The sequence below is a fragment of the Phalacrocorax carbo genome, chromosome 4, assembly GCF_963921805.1.
Source record: "Phalacrocorax carbo chromosome 4, bPhaCar2.1, whole genome shotgun sequence".
In the NCBI taxonomy this organism is placed as follows: domain Eukaryota; kingdom Metazoa; phylum Chordata; class Aves; order Suliformes; family Phalacrocoracidae; genus Phalacrocorax; species Phalacrocorax carbo.
Genome location: NC_087516.1, coordinates 48,977,122 through 48,998,650, shown reverse-complemented (window position 1 = coordinate 48,998,650; position 21,529 = coordinate 48,977,122). Strand labels below are relative to the sequence as shown.

At 39.8% G+C, this 21,529-nt stretch overlaps 1 protein-coding gene across 3 annotated transcripts in view; it reads left to right on the top strand.

The window, feature by feature from the left end:
* The window catches only part of MND1 (meiotic nuclear divisions 1), a 43,159-nt gene extending 28,731 nt beyond the window's left edge, over window positions 1-14,428 (top strand). For 2 of the 3 annotated variants that reach the window (XM_064449847.1, XM_064449846.1), the window contains exons 7-8: window positions 12,499-12,543; window positions 14,256-14,428. In XM_064449847.1, the coding sequence (XP_064305917.1) occupies window positions 12,499-12,543; window positions 14,256-14,362 (152 nt within the window). In that variant the 3' untranslated portion in view covers window positions 14,363-14,428. Of the gene's footprint in view, window positions 1-9,267; window positions 9,368-12,498; window positions 12,544-14,255 lie in introns of those variants that run through there. The other variant, XR_010372687.1, reaches the window with a different exon arrangement.
* Window positions 14,429-21,529: the final 7,101 nt, after the last annotated feature.

The window sequence follows — 21,529 nt, the reverse complement described above, 5'->3', positions numbered from 1 at the left end:
TATTTTTAAAACTAATACTCACATGGCTGTATGAAAATAAATTTTGTGAAAACATCCAAACTTTACTAAATACCATGAAAACGTCATGCTATATGTAGTATGTACTTGAAAGTATCTCTCTTCATTGTAGATGCTTCAAAAAGTTCTAATTCTGATGTGTCTAGATACTGAAAATTTCAGCTTGACAAACTGTGGTGAAGAATTATATCAGGGTATACAGACAGTATGAGAAAATAGTTCTGGGTTTCTTAATTCATCTTATTATCTTGAGACTGAATGCTGAAAAGGTAATGTTGATTTAGCTGCTGGATTTTGTGGGTGGATAATTTGAGTTATGGTTGGGTGTTTTGGTTGGGTGTTTGTTTGGTGGTTTTGGTTTGGTTTGGTTTTTTTTATACACCCAGCTATTACGTTCTAACTGTTAGGTTCAAATCAGTTTGAAAATGTGTTATGCATACAGATGTATTTAATGTTACAAAAACTTAGTACCAAGTGCTAAATTTTTCGGGGGAGTTTCTTACTAATAATGGGAATAGTTCCTGTTCCCAGAGGGGGAACAGTAGTGAAGAAAGGAAATGAAGATTAGACTATTCTGGCTAATGGAGAGGCTTTAAAATAAGTTGCATCAGTCTTACTCCAAATTCATCAAAACGCTGATCATTAAAAAAATTATTTAATGGGGTTTCTTTTACATTTTGTGGCAAAGACTATTGTTCAGAAAACGTATCAGAAAGGTTATTTAAACTGAAGAGCCTTGTCATTGTTTTCAGTTAATGAACTATTAAGTAGCTACTTTTATAAATGTAATGATTCACTTGGAAAAGTGAATGTTTACAAATAATTTTAAGCCTGGTCTAGGTGTCACCAAGATGAATAGGGTACAGATCAAGCCTATAGAGAGTGGTTTTTTTAATCACCTATAGATCCAATAAGTTCAGTTTGCAGTTAAGAGGATGTTTTCTAGCTACTGACCATGAAATATGCACCTGGCATTTGAGAGACAAGCTGATTTAGATATCAGTATGATTAACAAAGAGTCTATAATTACAAATTAGTTATTCTGTTGAAGTTAGATTAGTGTCTCCACCCACACTTATGTTAGCCTTAGGGTTAAACTGAGCTTTCTTTGGAGTGAACCAGACACTTGCTTAAAAGTACACAGAAAAATAATAGATTTAAAAGCAGGCATTCCTTTTTTACTCAGTCTCATCTTTGAGAATTGTGTATTTAATATATTCAACTCCTGAGTAATGACAGGAAATACACAATGTATGTTCAGGTACATAATTTGTGGCCTATCTGCTACTGAAAAAAAACCAAAACCACAAAGCCCACCTTTTTTTTCTTTCCTTTTTTTCTCCTTCACCATGGGGTACCAGAATCTATGTAGATATGCATCAGTAATGAAAGAACACATTTACTTCGCGAACTGCATCACTGCATCAAGCTAAGGGGTTTTTTATGCTTCCCCCATTCCCTATATTTTTCTTTGCATGTCTTGTCATTTGGTTGGAAGGTTGGCAAATTAAATTACCCGTTCAAAAGCTACATTTAAAGACAAAACACAATGCTTTGCCAAAAGTAAACATAACTATTGCTAATTCTTTATGAAAATCATAAATGTACTTGTTTGTAATCATAGTTACATGTAGTAACAGCAAATATAAGTTTTAACTGTTAAGTTGAAAAAGGAACAGGAGTGGAGTTACAAATATATACCTGATCACTAATGCTCCAGGGTTCTTTGGTAATCATAGCAAGTGAGAAGTAATTCCAAGTTTAAGCAGTATTTCTGCACCTTTACCTTCATCCTTTCCAATTTTATTTTTCCCTTGAAAATCAAGGGAGGCTCGTTTGCAGTTCAGTTACTGAAAACACTTGCTGGTCCTTTGATGGAGCAAACACTTGCAGAGCAGAATCTAGCTGTGATTACGGGCCGTCATAATGTGGTAGGTTTAAGGACCTTCCCTGACAAAAGTAGGTTAAAGAATTCCCACCTTGGCCCTTCGTTCCTGCACTGCAGTTCACCAGTGATAACAGCAAGTGAGTTAGAGTTGTCAGCTCAAGTTAGGAACTGATGGTATTTATATCCTTGTCTTGTGGTGGGCTTTCATCAGGTCTTTGAAATCTCTCTTTCCACCAAACAGTCTGTCTGATGAAGTCTTTTGCCACCTTCTTCAGAAGGCTTTCGTACATGTGGTAATTTGTCATGCATCTCCCAGGATGGTCTGTCTTGCGGTAGTTGCCCTGAAGAGCAACCAGGGATCCTCTGACCAACATCAGGTGACATCAGCACATCAGGTGACAGATTTTCAAAGGACATCTTCCCGAACTCTGCAATGAGTCGAACTGTGTAGAAAATGGATTTGGAAAGAACTGAATGAGAGGGACAGGGGTAGATAAATGGGTGAGCAGCTTCTGGCGCTTAGAAAAAAAGGAGAATATAACAGCCACAAAGAGTAATGAGTGACGGTCCACCAGGACAGACTGCTGCAGCTTAAGGTGCATCAGCACATATAGTTCTGAGGCGCAAAGCTTGAAGTGAAATGTGGGGCTTTTGACTGAAGCTCGGAAGCTGAAGTTCAGAAGGGTCATTTGGCCTTCAGCAAAAGGCCCTAACTCTCTGTGTTTCAGAGAATTTCTCTGTCTCTGTTTGGCCTAAAGTTTCGATTCAAGCTAAGAGGTTACCTTGTAATGAAAAACTGTCATAAATGTTTAGACACACTCATGTGTGGTTTTTTTATACCTCAAACAGACTCTAGCAAGATTATTCTTCTTGGAGACCTACAACTTAAGCCAACTTGCTTTAAAATGAAGCTGCATTTTAGCTGGTTAAGAAAAAAAAAAAAACCACCCCAAAAAAACCCCACCAAACAAATTTTAAAATCATTTGTCTTTTGCCAGTAGGGTTTTACTTGGACACTCAGAAAAGGGGCAGCTGGAAGATCAAATCTTTAGCTAATATATGTAACACCCTGCTTAAATAAACTGACTACCCTGGCAAGTTACCTTTTCTCAAAATTATATGGGAAAGCTCACAAGGCTTTATTTTGTTCTTTCTGTTTATTTTGTTTCTTATTTGTTTATACTGGAATAGCAGAAAAAATATGTAGGATGAGAGGCTGATGGATTAAATATGTGGGAATTATTTTACTGTCTGGGCTAGTAAATCTTCATGGCAAAAGTTGTTGAGCTGCTTAGGAATGGTAGACACTTAATAAAATCTGTGATGTGGAAAATGGCTGCTTATGACTACATTTATGATATTCCTTGATTTAGAAATGAATCAGCAGCAACCCATTTGGCCATGTTTTAAAGCCATGAAGAGAGCATCAAAGTAGTAGAATACTACTAGTAGTATAGAAGTAATCTATAGATCATTTATATAAGAAACAAAAAGGCTTTTGTGGGGTGATTATTTTGCTTCTCTCTCTCCCAGTGTTAGGCCTGCTATGTGAGTTATGTATGGTGCTGTTCATTCAAACTGTTTTCATAAACTTACAGGGATGTTCAAAGGGATTTTTTAAAAAGAATTACTTATTTATATCTTTTCATGACTTTCTGTCAGGAAAGGTATTGTGGATTTTTAATTTGTTGTCTTCAGTGCTAAGATGCAGGAAAGACAAATGTAGTCTTCCATGGCCTTGTTTAAAGAAATGTGCTGCCAATCTCATATGTTAGGAAACCTCCCATATGTTATGGGATGGTACAGTATGTTTTTGTTACGGGTTTATCTAGATTAGGACTGTGTATTATCAGTGTAGATACCTTGTTCTGTGCTGTTTAACTGCAGACATTTTGCAGGGCAGGTTGTGTGAGTGCAAGACTTATCTTGGCACTGGTAGTATATTTGAGAGTATTTGCAATGTTTTGTTTTTTTTTTTTTCCCTGCTCACTTTAACATCTTGTGAGCTAGTTTCCCTGGAAAGAACAGGATATCAGGGAAGAAAAGGAAATTGGAACAGAAAAACAATTTGGAAACACCTAGAAGACACAGAGGTTTTGTCTTTGCCACTCTAAGAGACCTTGGTCGATTGGGAGAAGTTTGTCTTTGGTGTTCTGACTCATTTTTGCATGATACTGTGGTGAGGAAACTAGGGAAACACAATCTTGATGAAACTGTAGTAGTGTGAATCTCAAACTACTTTATAATTGTATTTGAGGTGTATTCATTAGTAATTCAGTATCAGAAAGGGAGGTAGAGTTGATGAAGTTCTAACAGTCTGTCGTGTCTGTACATCTCCTCAGTATTTACATTAATGAGCTGGATAATAGAAGCTATGCTGTTCCATTTGCAGATGACAAAACTAGAAGAGACTGCATGGACAAAGGACAAGGTGAGATTTCAAAATGAGCATGACAAATTGCAAAGATAGTCTAAAAAACAGTGAATAAAATCCAGTAGTGGCAAGCGCAAGGATTTATACATATTCAAGGGTATTATGTTAGGTAAATGATCTGGAACAGATAGTTATGGGGGGAGGGTTTGAAAAAGACATCAGGGTTATAGTAGTTTACAGGTTGGATGTAAGACATGCTTGTAACAGAAAGCAAAACCACCGTACTAAGATACAGAAATGGAAGTATAGCCAGCAATGAGATGTCGGAAATATCTTTCTACCCAAGTTGGCACCAGTGAGTCTTCAGCTGTAACACTGTCTCACTGTTGGATATCCTACCTGAATGGTATATAACTAACTAGAGAGAATTCAGAGGAGAACAAAAAGACAGACATTGAGGAACCACATTCTAGGAGAAAAAATTTTACAAAAATAGGGCTCAAAAGAAGATTGCTTCTGGTGAGTTTCACTTACTTATGTCTCCTTCAGAAAAGGAAAGGAATAGCCTATTTTTCTGGTTCATGCAGAACTCAGCAGTAAGTAATAGCCTTAAATTGCAAGGGGGGAGAGGGAAGTTAGATGAAAAACTACTCTAGTGATGACAATAATCAAATGCAGAACTGGATTGCCTGAGAAGGTGGTAAAAGCTCTAACACTAGAAACCTTAAAACCAGAAATGGCATAGGTAAGGTTAGACATGCATTGAGTCACGGGTACAGGGACCAGAGGATTTCCAGCGATGCCTTCCAGACAATTCTCTGCAACTTCTGTGCCGCAGGAGGTGTGCAGCAGAGTGACATCCCAATCTGGGTGAAGACCATAGTGCGCTGGGATGGGCCTCTTTGTGAAATGCAGTTCAGCAGCACTTTGCTGTGGGTATGGAGTAGAGAGCTTTTACTAGTAAATGAAGTGGGGAAGGAGGAGTTGTCTGCTGAAAGAAAACCAAAGTGTTGTTAGGGAGCCCTGAACCAGAAAGCCAGTGTGTTTGCTTCCCTTTTATAAGCACATAGCTTCCCTCTCTTCTTTGGATAAGAATAGATGTATTTTAGTTATGCAACTAGGATTTCAGTGTGGGCTTTCAGGTAGAATACTTGAAAGGTAAATGGTCTTTTTGTGTGCGTATGTGAATGCAGTAAACTTAAGAGCATGTATTTTGCACAGAGGAATCTTTTGGTAGCAATTCTGACAAATTCTGTTGGACGTTTTTCAAAGAGAAGCTGTGCACAAACTGATGAAATTTGACAGTGTGACCTTTTCATGTGGGACAGAGGGAGCTTTTGCTGATGGGACTTGACACTTTTTTTCTAACACGTTAACAGATATCGCAGACCCTTTAAAAGCATATTCCCAGAGATGTGGATCAGCTGATTAGTAGCTTTACTATGCACCGCTGTGTCTCACAGTAGACAAGACTGACACTATTATGTATTTGCTCAGGTTTATTTCCAATAATACATATATGTATACATATCTATATGTATACACACACAGAGCTGTTGCAACAGAAATGCTGATTTAATTCATTCGTATATCAAAATTTCTTGAGTATTTTCTATCAGAAATGGCTTATATTATGTTCTGTGCTTTTCAAAATAGTTGTAGATCAGTAGGTAGGTTTCGTAATCATTAACACTTTTTCTTGTAGTTCTGAAACTTTATTCAGAGTCTAAATGTAAAAAGATACTCTTTATTATTATGTCAGTATAAATCTATGACATTTGATGTCATTTAAATGAGAAATCATATCTATGCATTGAGTTGAATTTAGTCATGAATTCTGAAGCATTGTGACTTGTTGATTAATATCATGGGGATAAGTGTTACGTGGGATACTGGAGTATGGGGGAAGAATTATGTGTTATTTTGGATTCAAAGGAGTTGACAGAATTCTGATGCACTATCACTCTTCTACACAAGAGCTCCTTATTCTGCTTATACGAGGAAACACCTCATTGGGAAGCATGGGGGAAGGTAAAGATTGCATAGAGTGTAGTGGTATCTCTGCCTGATACTTGGTTATAAAACATTCTTCTAAAGCTGTTCTTCTGTTGTGTGTTACCCTGTTGACGGTGTTGTAGACTACTTGGTCTTAAGGATACTCAAAGACAGACTTTAAAGAAGCCACTTGATCACATCATTGCCATGAAGAGTCTCCAATGGCAAGCTATAGTCTCTTGATCATCTCTGGTGTCAGTTTGTGGATGGACGTGAGTATAGGAGTTACTCTGCAGTTAGCTCTTGTACTCTCTGTGGGTGACAGGTGTATAATTTCTATGTTCACCTCCTACCCTTCCTACCCTAGCCTTTAGAGATGGGATCTTTATTTGTGTGAGATGTTTTTGTTAATGGGAATGATCTTGAAAATTGTGCATCACAGGATATTATAATGATGCTCCTGCCAGAGAGATAGGGAAACACAAATCTATCACAGTGTGGTGATAGCAAGGTAATCAGGGTTTCTGGAAAGTGAGGGCAGTCTGTGAGCAGAATGGATAACTCTGCAGAAGGCAGTAGATAAACAGAGTCATTGGAGATGCAAGTTCACATACTGTTCTTATGGTAGTTGCCATTTTTCATATTTAAATTCACTCTTAAGTGGATGCAGAATTATTACTGGAATTCAAATCCACCTAATGCAATTAATTTACCCTGACCAGTTTCATGACAGAGGTTGGGAATCTTTGGGCTAATAATCCTCACTGGCCCGTGAGAACAGTTGCAGCTGTTCTCTGCATTTCATGCAGAAGAATTGCAATTCGCACTGTAAAACTATTCCCTCACACACATGCTGAAGGCTGCAGTTGTACTTTGCATGTATCTGCTATCAGTCCTGCAGGTTGGTGGGTGACTGTCTCCTTGAAAAGGTGCTAGTTCCCTCTGCAGTCATGCATCTTTTAAGTGAGGAAATCCATACAGTTTTCTTGTGGCATTAGTTGTGGTAGGTCAAAACTGGCACCAGACTGTGTTAGTTCTATAAATGTAACTAGATTTTGTTGTTTCGTAGAAATAGAGGCTCCTGGAACTGAAAATTTTGTTTACACATAAAAACATTACTAATAATAATCATTAGTTATCCTGAAAATGCCGGAATAGAAGCTAGGAGAGGAAATATAACTACAGCTCCTTCTAAATTTCCAAGTGTATGGGTGGTTGTGAGCTGGTTCTGAGAGCTGGCTGTTGAGATATTTTTAGTATAGCTGTTGGAGCTGGACTATGTTACCTTTTCAGTCCAATTTTGAATACGATTCAGTGACTGCTTCCTCTGTATTCCTTTAATATGTGCAGGACTTAAAAAAAGCTTTTTTAAAGAACCTGAAAGTAGGTTTGGAAAATGTTTGTGAGGAGATGGTGGTGGTTGTTGCACTCTCAATTGTTTTTCACCCGTGGCAGTGTCTGAAGACTGATAGAAAGACTAGCTTAGTTTCCTGGAGCATATATATTGTGTTGATGAGGCATGTAGTGGTCTTCCCTTCCTGTGGAAATATTTGAGGCTTCAACAGGTTTTGGCCATTCCATTTTGGAATGCAAGTAGGACCTTTAATTCTCACCACAACCCCTTCCAGGAAAACAGTGAGCAAATCTGGGGGAAGGAGGAAAGATAAGAGGAGGAGGCTATAGTTCTGCAGTATGCTGAGAATGACTGTAGGGCTTCCTGGGTCAGATCAGAAGCAATGTGGCCTGACAATGCTAAGATGTGAGCCAGCATATATTGCCAGTTCAGATTTGTGCAGAAACATTGCTGTGTTAACATTTTTGTGCTGCTGGCCTTCACTCCTGACCATATGCTGTCCATTTGCTTCTTGCTGCACCTCCTGTAGCTGTCCACATGCTCTTTTGTCAGCTGTCTCCTGGTCTGCTCCTGAATCTTTGCAGGTTGATGGCAGAATGTCAGTTGCCTGCATTAAAAAGCATGTTTCCAACCCTCCCTCACTTTCTTTTTAGACATTCACTGCTGCTGGGTCTTCTTTTCCCTACCTTTGCTTTCCTCTAAGGGGGTACAGGGGATTGTCCCTGTGATAAGGACAATCACAGATGCTTAGGACAGTGGTTCAGTTCCCAGCATCTGGGCTTTCTGAGTTCCCTGCAGTTCTCCAGAGACACCCGGAGTTGAAGGGGAAAAGAGGCTTCCATGAGGACTGGTCAAAACTAACTCTTTGACCCTTAGCCTTCCTCTGTTTAGGGCATATTTCCACGTGTGTTTTGCTAACATAACAGACTAGTGTTGCAAGCCATGCTGCTCCTGGGCTCTGCATTGCTGTACACACAGTGGTTGCTTTTGCTCAGTTCTGGAGAGAAAACGCAAGCTTCTGTTTTTCCTGCTTAGAAAATATCAAGTGTGCCAGAAACTGGCCAGCGGAGGATACAGGTGTGCATCTCGGCCAAGTGAACAACTTGTATCCTGCAGGCATGGGAGCGAGAAAGTCTGATGCATTGTCACACGGATTGGTGAAACAAATATGTAATGTCCAGAACAAATGGATTATTCTGTTGCTTCCAGGCAGCAATTATCTATATTGTCAGCCTACGTACAGATATATAGATATAAAGTAGAGCGTAACTAGTGCCTGATAGTGGTAATGAGAACATCTGGAAGCATCTGGAACATGTGTTGCCTCCTGTATTGCTCACCTCTTCTGCACATTTGGCCCTTCCATTGTCTTGCACAGCTTCCATACTGGAGTACTATTTAGTAGCTGCAAAAAATTAAGTTCTGATAGAGCAGCTGTGGTCCGCAGGAGGATAGGTGGGACTCCAGCTAAGCTTGGGACCCAGTGGTTGTGGTGGTTTTGGCAACTTGCCCTCAGTTCTGTCTCTGAGTTTTTCCTTTTTACAGTTCACACAGTTTGTGTCCTGATTCTTTTTTGGTGTATACATTTTTAAGTTCCCATGCTATTGCCTTCTTTAGGTCTTAAACTTTCTTTTTCAGTGCAATCTAAAAACCATGAAGCTGATGGCTGTATGATCCTGTGGAGCTAGAGAACTGGCAATCAGAAGTAGCATGACTTTGAGTAACATCAGTACATAAAGTAGGTGTGTCTGAGGGATGTCTGTTTTACTACTCCTCCTTTCTCTCACCCTCCATGCTTGTTCACGTACAGATGACACAGCCAATGAAAGTTCCAAGAAGAAACTGTAAAAGGTTTCCAGAAAGTAGTCAAGGTGCAGATCCCTTCGTTTCTCTCAGTTCTTGTGATGGAGTCGGGGGCCTCTGGAAGACGCTGGCAATGATGCAGATGTAGCTGGTGTCTTTAGGTGATGCAGGTCCATAACTGCCAATACCTGTTTCTCCTTCCTCTTTCAGGCCTGGTGTTGGATACAGCATGTAGACAAGATCCTTCAGTGGAATTGTAGGCAAGAGTTGACCCTGATCCCAAGGGATTAATGTTGCCTTTAGATATCTATACACTCAGCTCTCAGCCATGAAGCAATAGCTGAGGTGATGACACAGTAGTTTCTGGAGAATGGATGACGTGTTTCCCTCACCCCCAAATTAAAAATGAAATGTGAGGGGAAAATGTAAGTGAAGGAAGCAGTGGTTAAGCAGACTGCAGTGCCATCCTGCAGCAGTGGCAGTGACAGTCTCACTTGATGACAAGAGGCAGTGCAAGCTGTCTTGGCCAGCCTGAGCAAGCTCATGTGAGCACGAGGAATGCGTGGGTGCCTTGCAACTTGCCAAGCTAGCTGGCATTGCTGTTGGTACAATATACCTGGTGGTCTAAGCAACTTTCAACATGGCAGAATAAATCCATACCCACATCCCTATGGTGCTATCATGTATATGGGCATGAGGGCCAGCCAGTGTAAATGGGAAATGGCAAGCAGCAAACGCTTGCCCCGGCCTCTTGTGAATGCATTTCCTGGAGGTGTCACATGCCTGAGGTTTTACAAGTGGCTCTTGTTTCCCCAAACCTGAGCCCCCAGGCAACAGAGTAATGTGGGGGATGTGTGTTCCCAGCCTCTGAGGGACTGAGGCAGCCTCCCCTTTGATATTCAGCCAGATCGTCCGAATGTCACCTTCCCCATCCTGAAGTTCTGCCTCCACTTGTGATCCTTCCACACTTCTACCATGACACTTTGCTGCCAGTCTGTGATCAGTCCCAGGTGGTGCGTGGAAAGAATGACATGGTTAAAACATTTCTTCATTTTATTTGTATAACTTTTACTCTCAGGAGTTTCTTTTGTTGGGTTTCTTTTTTTTATTTCTCTGCTACTTAAGTCATGGAAGGCACTGCCCATTGTGGGACTTCCCCATTGTAGCTTCCTGCTCTTACTACCATGATTTCATTTCTAGCCACAGCTCAGTTATAGGCAGCCACCACCATTCTAACCACCCTGTTGCCCAACCTCTATCTGTTGGTCACCTTGGCCTTTTCTTTGCCATAGGTAAGAAGTCACGTTTTAAAAGCATGTGATTGCGTGTGTGTATTTTAACATTCATAAGCAATGTTTGAAGGGTGACAATGCACCATGCTGCCACTATATATTTTTTAATGCACTATACCATACAGTCACTGTGCTTTAAGCACAGGGCTGTGTGCTGAAAGCTGCAGGAACTTTGAGCTGCTGTGTGATGCAGAAGCACAGGACTCAGCTGGTTAGCTGCTTCCAGCAAAGCAGAGGTTTCTGCTGAGACCTAGCAAGTGCTGTCCAGACTAGGCTGGCTCACCTGCCATCAGGATGCTGGCACCCTGCAGCTCTGGATCCATGGAGTTTAATACTAATCTGGTTTCTGTGCCTTCGTTTCAGACTTCATTATTTGGAGTCAAATATGGCTTTCCAATTTTACTCTAGAGTTTCAGAAAAATGCTGAGTGAGGTATCATAGCTAACACATTTAAAATCCTGACCAGCAGAAGCCCTTACTCCACAGACTTGCTTTATGCAGCATTAGGTAAAGTATTGTTCAAATGCCATTGGCTGCCAGTATGTTGTCAGTGCTGCTAGTCACAGAACTGAACAAGTGGGGGTGGCAACAAGCAGTCAGTGAAGGAAATAAAGAATATCTCTCTTGAGCTAGGAATAACTTGAATTTCTGGTGCATGCAAATGAGAAAAAATGCCATCTTCTCACCCACTCCTGTTTTTTTGCCCATATTTCTTTTTTACTTTTCTTCATGCTATGCCCAGGCTTTCTAATTGTAGGGCACTTCTAGAAACTGGACTGGTTTTGAAACATTGTTTTACTCTGATTAAAACATTTTTCAGGTCACTTGCAGAAGTATTAAGAGTAGAATAATTAGTGCTTATCTTCCTGTGTACTAGCAGATGATTTTTCAACATAATTTAATTTTGCCTCAAGTATAATCTTTATAACAATGGATACCTGATCACACATTCACTTCTCAGTACCCCTGGAGACAAATTTCATGCTGACCGTTCAAATGAGTATTATCATGCAAGTACTAACAAGACTGACTAGGAATAACGAAGTTATGTGTAGGCGTGAGAACCATAATGATTCTGATAAATTCCCACGTTGCAAAACAACCTGCTTGATTTGATTCAGTACTTATTTTAATGGGAGCAAGGTGATCTGAGAGGAATTTTTCTTGATACTGTTTTGCCTCATGGAAACTATATTAAAGCTATTTGTAGCAATGATAATTTACTATTATGTTTTTAGATCTGGAGCAGTGGTAAGGGAGGGAAGCCAAGTTTAATAACCAGGAGCACTATTTTGTCTCGTTTCATTGAGGGGCTTCTCAAAGCCTGGGAGACCTTCCAGAGCTGTATGATAAACTTTTGGATTAATGGGATAGACTGCTACCCTTGTCATTTTCCTTATCTGTGTAGGGTCGTGCATACCTATGTGATGGATTACTTATGTATAGAGAGGATTATAAAATATTTTCCATCTCGGTTGCCTCTAGTATCTTCAGGCAGTGTGTCTAGTTCCAGTCTTGGTACAGATAATTAAGCCCCCAGGCAAACCAAACTAGGATTATTTTATTTTAAAATAAATTTACGGTTGTTCTTGTCATAGCTTTTATGTTCCTTTGCTCCTCTTTTTCTTTAACATAGGTTCGTGCTTGCTGGAACCTTCAAAGTTTAAAACAGAAGAAGGGTTTAGAAGAAAAATTTTATCTCTGTGCCCTGAAACTATTGTATGATTTTGCTCTGACAGTATACTTGCTTGTTTGTTTTATTTCTCTATTTCAGGCCAAACAAATAAAATAGCCAAGGAGGCAGCCAATAGATGGACTGGTATGTATGCATTTATATTGCTTAACACAGCTTCAGGCTAGTGCGACTTCAGTAAAAGACAACTCATTGTTTTGAATTTTAAATTTGATTAAGACTTGATGTAGGATAGCCCTCACTTACAAAAACACACAGAAGTATGTTTTGCTTATAAATGGTCATGATTCGAAAAAAGAATACATTTTCTCAGTTTAGTTACTGAATGTACTTCACATAACATATTTGTTGTTCTGGTGCTATCTTGCACACCATGTTAAAACCTGCAGCTCGTTTTCTTGGTTGAGTTAAAACCTCTAAAGAGGAGGAAAACATTAAAAGAAAGAGACTGGAAATGATGGTGTCCAGGTATTCAGAAACTGTAAGGTTTTTTTCTGATTTTTCATCTGTTTTTAAAGAGAATTCTTTGTGGGATCTTATTGCTGCTACCATATGATGGCTGCTAATATAAAGTAGGTACTTCTAAAACTAATTCATCAGCTTTGACATGGAGGAAAAATGCTGCACGGTTTTGAGGAAGGTTACACTTGTATGGAAGTTAAACTCAATTTTCTGTTGCTGCTCAGCTTTGCTATATTGCTATATATTTCCATTTCGCAGAGCAAGCGGTATGTATGTCCTTATTTTTGTTTTAAATTTTTTAGAATATTGCTTGTAATTTTTTTGTTTAGAATTCATCTACCACTGATGGACTGCTCACTATCATCAGTTATGCCAAGTGCAGCAGGATATCATTGTCATAGTCTTCTGACTATGATTATTTTATATCTTCATTTGCACTGGGTTGTTCACTGTGTATGGGGAAATAAAATTATGTATTTGAAAATAACTTCTGGGAGTACTCTTGTCAGGGCTTTCTACTATCGATGACAGAATGTTCTCAAGGTCTTGAGAGTTAAAAACTATGCCACAGGCTGTAGAAAGTACTTTGCTGTTTAATTAGACAATTAGGTTATATGCTGTAGCATATTTTTCTTTTGAAAAGACAGTTTTTAAACCAAGCGTCTGATGGTTAAAGAAAATAAAATATTTAAGGTGTGCTCACAGAGAACATTTCCTGTTTTAAGGAATGCTGCAGTTTATGGGTGTTAGCAATGAAGTGAGTTTCAATCAATACTGCAGTGAAAAATGATGTTACATTGTAGAGAATGTATATGCTAAAATAATAGTAATGTGATGCTAAAAGAGAAATGCTGACTAAAATAAAGCTACTTGAATGTCTTTTAACTTCCAGACAAAATGTACATTATCTGAACAAACATACGCAGGACTAGAAAGGACCTTTAGTTAATTTCAGTCTGATTTTCCCAGTTGGAGACAGTCACACAGAAGATATCGTTGAAAAAGCACCTATGAAATACTTACTATGCCTATTCACACTTTCCTCATCACTCTATAGCAGGCTTACGCTGTAACTGTAGCTTTCAGTCTCCTCATAGAGGAGGAGCAAGAAAAGATAACGGTAACCCCCAAAAAAAGAAGACATTTTACTTGGTACTGAGTAAAATTATGTCATCAGCAAAAGCCTCCTCCCACTTTCTGTTCTAAATCTACGTAGTAACGACGCACCGGCCCGCACCTCCACACACCTCCCCCCTCCCCGTACCTCTTTCAAATACACAGAGAGAGTGCAAATGGAAGGATTTTGTTGTAGCCAAGGCTATAATCCATGCTTTCCTAAACATTAAAGTCTGTAATGTTTTTAATTCTGTTTACAGATAACATCTTTTCAATAAAGTCCTGGGCCAAACGTAAATTTGGATTTGAAGAAAGCAGAATTGACAAAAGTTTTGGAATCCCAGAAGATTTGGATTACATTGATTAGTGTTCAGCTGATAGCTGACACAGTTGTACATAGTTTGTTAAATATTCTTGGTTGGCATTTAAGTCTGTCTGAATCCTCTCCAAACAACTGACCATTCTTTCACTTACAGGTTTCATTAATAAAATTCTAAAAAAATTTGTTGCATTTCCTTTTTTTTCCTTCTACTTCCAGAGAGGCAGTAAATCACTTGGTTACTTCTGTGAGACAGACTAAGAATGAACAGAGGTTATGGGGAATAATTATCACAAAGTCCTAAGACTGGTTTTCATTCCCCTTTTGCTTAATTGGGAGCAGTGCTAAGAGCTAGAAGCTCCAGAGATTTATGTTTAAATATGTTGAAGACTTTGGAGTGGAAATAACAGGACAATATGGAATAGAATGAATTTTTCCCTCATCTCAATAATGAAATTCAAAAGATGCGTAACCATTAATGGAAAACATGGAGGCAGTAAGGATGTGAGTAGGAAGGCTGAGGTCTGATTTCAAGTTGTTCTTCATTGTGTTGCTAGAGCTACTTGTAAGTTTAGTGACAAAATTTTGTTTGTTGTTGGAAAATACTAGTTCATCAGAGCTAAATCTTTTCCAGCCCAATGTACTGGATTTGACACCAAGAAAGCTTCCCTGATCAAGATTGTTACTGCCTAGGAGCGGCAGCAAAGAGCATCCATCCATTCGCGCCACAGTGCACCAAGACTTAGGGTGCTAATCTGGGATACCAAATTAAATTTGCTGTTCAAATTGAATTGAAGATGCTGAACATCTTTGGGTTCATATACACTTTTCAATTTCAGACTAAAAAAGCAGCCAACCAGAATAATAACAATTTTCAAAATGTCTCACTTGTGTTTGGTGAAATTTCACAAGCTCCTCGCTTTTTATCAGCTTCTGGTTTCTAGCTCCGATCAGTGCGTGGCTACAAAGGGGGTGGAGAGCACAGACTGGTCTGCTACCTGCCACAGCTATAGATTGCAAGACCGTATTTCTGCTGTACAGCTCTGGAGGGTATGAGCTTTACCTTTACAAAGCAGGTGAGCCTGCTGCAGGGTAGATGGGTGTGTTGTCTGCCTGCCTTTTATGTAACCTCTCAGGAGAGTATTGCTGAAAAGGTGACATTCAGCTGGAGATACACTCGGGAGTCTGTCTCCTGTGACCTTTCCAATTAAAATGTTTCCTAACAGTTCAGCATGTGTTAAAATCCAAGCATTTTAGGCATCCCCCTGGCTATTGTCGTTCCATGTCTATGAAGACAGAAAAGTTATTGGGAAGATACCAAGTGTGAGATTTTCCCCTCGTGGAGGCACCGTAGCAAGTCATGTGTTGCCTAAGGAAAACGTATGGGGTGCCTGGCACATAGTAAAATGTCACTGTGCTTACAATAGAAAGGGAGACGTCCTTCTATGCGTGTGGAAAGATTTTATTCCTAATATATCCAGTATTTAACATAAACGTGTTATGAACTGAGTACAGCTTATCAGCTGCTGGCTGGTAAAAGCTTAATGCAAGTAGGTAGTACTGAGCTGAATGCCGGGTTTCTTACCAGGCCTGGCGTTGCCCCAGCACTGGAGTACCGTCCACCAGAGCTAAGAGACAGTGCCAAACCAAAGTACCGATGCACGTGTAGCTTGGGTGGTTGTTCTTGCTCTTGGATTTTATGCTGTGAAACACTAAAGAAAGAGCTGCTTCTGTTCTTTGTGGAATTAAGTAACTTTTTTTTTTTGCTAAATGCTGTTTTTCTCTGCATCTATTCTGTCCCACCTGACAGGTGCCAGAAGCTCCTTGGTACATATACATCGGAGAGCACGTATCTGCCACACACAAGAGATGATGATGATGATTCAAACGGCTTGTTTATATGAAGGAACGTTGAGCACATGAACTTGCTGATGGTTCTTATCTCTTAGAATCTCTTTTATGTGGCTGAGCTTCTACCCCTCAAGGAGTCTCTGGTAATTCACGGCCTGTGGCAGTTAGGGCACAAAGACTCCCTCTGGTACCTGTGGGGATGAGGGTTTCTTACAGATTTCTATTGCTTTGGCTACTTCCCAAATTCAAGAAGGAAATTATAAGATGACCAGCTATGTAAGTTTAGCTGCAATATTGTGGCTTCCTGTCGTAGGGTGAAAGCATTGCAGACGGCAACAAAACTATTTAATATAATAAATAGCATTAAATGTTATCTTAATATATTAAATAAATTATCTAATAGTTATTTAACTAAATGTTTAATAAATATCGTTATCATTAACTATAATAAATAGCATTAAGTAATAAATAGCAACTTGCAGCAATAAGTAACTGCACTTGAGGTAGACTTTTGTGGAGATGCGACGGTCAGCCAACGCGAGCAATACCTTTAAAACCTCAAATGCAGCCCTTGTGCTTTGGACACAAAACTTCAGTTCAAGCACAAGGAATTTCTAGCAATATAATTTTCTGTCGAGTTTTGGTTTTGTTTTACAGGTACGGACTAGAACACACATGCAATCATACTTTCTTTTCCGCTCCTGTCTTCTGCTTCTGGTGTTGGTTAGCAAGCCTGGCACGCAAGAATGCGTCTCCTCCTGTGAGGACACAATTCTGGAACAGCCAGAACAGAAATTTCTCAGCTAAAGAGAGGCAGGGAAGAAGAGGCGCATTTTAATCAGAAACTGATGCTTATTCCTCTAGTGGAGTCGGTGTATTTTTATGCTACCTTTTTAGTGTAGGTGACTCTCAATGGGAAAAGCAAATCCAGGCCCTTTCTGAAACAAAAAGAGGCAATTTGTTTGTCTTGAATATTCCAAGACACTTTCAGACTGCTGCGTCTGCTCACTTATAGAAGCTTTTTTTCTTAAAAAAGATATGCAGTGGACTGCTAAATCCCACAGTATGAAACCATGTATGATTATGTGGTTTGAGATGTGTGTTCACTTTAATTTTTAAAAGGAGCTAAGACATTTGTTTTCTGCTGAGTTAAAAATCACTAACGGTTAAATAATTTTATTTCAGAGATGTTTTTGGCTATTAGCCTATAGCAAAAATGAAAACAATCAATCTGATCTTGTGCCCCAGTTCGTTTCTTCAGAGTTTTCCTGAGACAGAGTCTGGGATATTTCTAAAGAAACTAATATGAAAATTGTGGGGTTTAAATGCTCACTTCTGCTGTCACTCTTGTGGTTATGTCACAGCTATATTATGTATCTCTCTCATATGTCTTCCTCTTTTTTTTTTTTTTTTTTCCTTCTGCCCTGCAGGTTTTTGCCCATGTAAGGCAAATATTTTCGGCTGTTATAGCTAAGTCAGGAGGTTAGGTCCTTATCACAATTCAGGTTTATAATTAAAGCAGCTACTAGTGCAAAGTGTGAAAATCAAAGGCAGCTGTTTTTAGCCAGGTCTGCAGCTCTTACAGGAGCACTATCAGGTCCAGCTTTTCAAAATAATCTTGTGAAGAGTTTATCACTGCAGTACCAGGCTGAGGTGTTGGGTAAACCTCTTTGGGACTGATGCTGATTAGCTACTGTGAAGCAAACATAGACACAGGAGAAAATATTTGTTTGTACCCGACCCACTTAGAAACCTTACCAGTTTAAAGAACGTTTGCTGACTGTATCTGCCCTGAAACAACCTATTCTTCCTCAGCTTTTCTTTTAACTAGCCAAACGTGGACGCTAGGGCTCCTTTTGTGGTACTTGCAGAGCACTGAAATGTTAACAGTCACAAGGGTTTAGGTTTTGACATAATTCAGCTGCTAAACCTCTCATTAATGCACCCTCTGAAATATCATTAATTTTTGGGGGGGTGTAGTAGCCTACATGTTTTAAAAGGGAAAATCCAGGCTCTGCAGCAAATGGCACAGTGATGCTGTGACCAAGTGGCAAAGCTGGAACTGAAACTGACTGGGAGAATGATGAGAAAAGAAATCCAACCTGTGATAGTGACTAAGAAGGTTGATGCAAGAGCTCTGTACAGAGCCCTCCTGTTGCCTAGACGTATATCCACTAGTCTGATCCACTCGATCTGGCTCGTGCTTATCTTCACCTTGATTCTTGTAGAGGTGAGGTTTACAGGATTACAATTTTCTGTCATTTCTTTCCTTCTTTTCCCTCCCAGCGTTCTTAAATTTCACAGCGGATTTCAGCCAAATTTAGTCTGAGGGGCTGCAGTGTGAGCTTGCGATCTATCTGTTCCGCTTGGCTCGCTTTCCCTTTCCCACCTGCCAGTTTAAGGACCTGAGAAGGGGTAAAGCATGCTGGGGGTGGGAGGAGGAAGGAAAAATACGGAAGATGGCTGCAAGAGACCTGGAAGCGTTTGGTGCCTGCTGGTGGAGGAGTTGGCAGCATTGCTGGGGATGAGACGGGATGGTGTGTGCATCACTTCAGTGGGAAGGAACAGGGATCTAGAAAACCGGTGTCTTGGCAGCCTGACTTGGTTACTTCTGCTGCTTATGGAGCTGTGATAATTAGTCTGGGGGTTTGTAGCACTGTAAATTTACACAAGGCTTTACTGCAACAGCAATTAGATATCTTTCCTGCACTACAGAATCAGCACACCTCAGAAGTGCACGTCTGGTGGCTTCAACAGCTGGAGTCCTTGGCTAATCCTTGGTGTCGTGCCAGTGGCTGGGTTCTTCCGTGTGCAATTAGCTGCTGTCTGGATACAGTGCTTGTGTAAATACTCCTGTGCTTAGGGATCTGCCTTCACAGCAGGGATAGCCTTTCTCTTCAGCTTCCTTTTCTCCTTCTTCCTTTTGCTTTTTCTCTCCCATCCCTCCACTGTCATCTCCCTTTCAGATCTGCTTACAGAAACGACGTAGGCTGAACGAACATCACGCTGCAGTCTGTACAGATGGTTGTCTGTCTTACTCCTCTTGCTGACACGCCTGTCAGCGCACACCTTCCAGCGCAAAAGCATATAGGAAGGCAAGCATCTATACATTAGACTTGCCTCTTTAAACTGTTTGTGCGAAGGCTGCAAGTCAAGAAGATTAGAGGGCAAAAACGTCTGTGAACGCCACCACAAGCACTGCTGAACATCTCAGGGTCGCTTCAGAAAGAGTATAATGCACTACAAATGAATGAACAGTTTTTATATTATGGATAATTTGGTCTTCTGGTCATTACTTCACCTAATCTAGTCTGAAAAAGATTTCCTTTTGAAAAACAAAAATCAAATCCTGGTGAAGTATTTATAAAGAACAGATTTCAAGCAAAACCTGCTGGGCAATTTTCTGTTTCCAGTTGTTTGAAGAAAACTCAAGCTATTCTGAGAAATGAAGAGCCTTTCCACATGAAAGACTTCATTTAGAAAAGTAGTCCATCCTTGTGTTTCAAAAAGTCAAGCTGCCCTACTGGTTAAATCCTATAACCAGTCCGAGGGGTACCTTTTTTCAGGTGAGGTGATGAATTTGAACTGCTGCTGCTGAAGCTCAGAAGGAAAAGCTGTTAAAAATTATGGCTCCTAGAGAAAGCCAGTGGAGGAAGAAGTTGTGTTTGATGCGAAGAGGGCCTGAGTTACTGCACGCGTACAGAAGCCATGTCTTACAGGGATCCACCACTTTCCCTGGCTGCCTTCGTTCGCGTCACCTGCATCTATGCTGTGCCTCGGTGGCATTCTGAGATCAGATTTTTATCTTGAGGTGCAAAAGCTGTTTTTTCTCCTTTCTGCAATCTACAACGGGGAAAAATTACCTTTTTTTTTTTTCTTTCCCCCCTCACCTTTCTGCCTTCTTAAAAAAAGCCAGAGAAAGTACCAGAAAAAAGTCGGTCCCATCATATTTTGTTGCCTTTCCATTACTAGCCATGCAAAATAATGCATCTGGCTGATTCTAGCATTCTAGAGGATTTCTGAATGAAGATGAAAGTCAGATTTTTTTTGTATCTTGTTTTCAGTTTTGCAGAAGAATTAACTGAATACTGAGTCAGGTCCCCCCCCGTCGTCCCCTGTTGTCCCCCCCATTATGCTGTACTTGGTCAAAGATATACCCCCAGTGGCAGAAATGCTTTTTGATTAATTTTTTGCACAGGCATCAATTAATCCTCATAAGAAACTATATTCCTCTGTGGGTTTTCTTTCCTCCTAAAATATATTCTAGGGAACATGCTTTTCCCTGTGTTTTTAAAAAGCCAGTTAATTCCCGAGATCAGTATTAAAAAGCAAAAGTCAAGGTTCTGTAGCAGACCTGTTTGTTATTCCGTGGTCATTAACATCGTATCTGTTTAAGAAGGGTATGTAAGAAATAACGTCGAAGAGAGTTATACCAAGAGCTCCAAAACACCAGTCTCAGTATCGTCTGGTGAAAGGCAAGAAGCTTTATTTTTCCTCTTCCATTATGCTCTGATTTCAGTTGGCTATTTATCATTAGCATCTTCAGCTATTAAAGGAAAAAAGAGAAAAAAGGAGAAAAAAGCCTGGATTATATGTTCTGGTTTGGGTGCAACTACAGTCAAAGGTTCAGTGAGTGAGTAATATTTTTTTTTTTTAACAGCTATTTTGAACAAACCAGATTCAGATTCATCTTCCGGGTCCATCAACTTTTTCTGGTCCTTTCAAGTAAAGGTGTTATAGAAGTACTGGTTTACTGATCTGTCCTTAGATTGGAGGTGGTAAAATTAAGAGAGTTAAAATAATTCAAAACCAAACCTTGAATTTAAACTGTTTTGTTCAAAATTGGTTATCACATTTTTGAAGCTTTTTCTTTACCAGAAAAAAAAGTAAGTCATGGGCCCTTTCCTTATTACTAACTAAATTGTTAGAAGATTGTACAAACCTAGGAAAACCATGCACGTCTGAGTAGGACACAAGTCTTCACTCTTTTTGAGTAGGCATGATATAAAATCTGCGTTTTGGGATTGCGTATTTTCGTTCTTATTCTTTCTTCAATGCTTATGCTGGTTACTGAAATAGAGTTTTCTGTCAAGTGCCCTTTACTGATATGCAAATTTGGCTGTCAAGTTGATAGGAACTTGGGAAATGAAAAAGCGGAATTTAATTGCAGATTTTGGGTTCTTTTCAGTCCGTCTTGAACCAAGGGAGTGGGCATTGTCTGACCTCTGTTTTGGACTGACTTCCCAAATTAGAAAAATCTTAAATGAAAAGCATTGATTCTTGACTTGCTATGCACATATTTCCCACACGAACCTCCCCAGATGCATCATCCAGCTTTTGGGAGCAGACAGAAAACGATAGCAA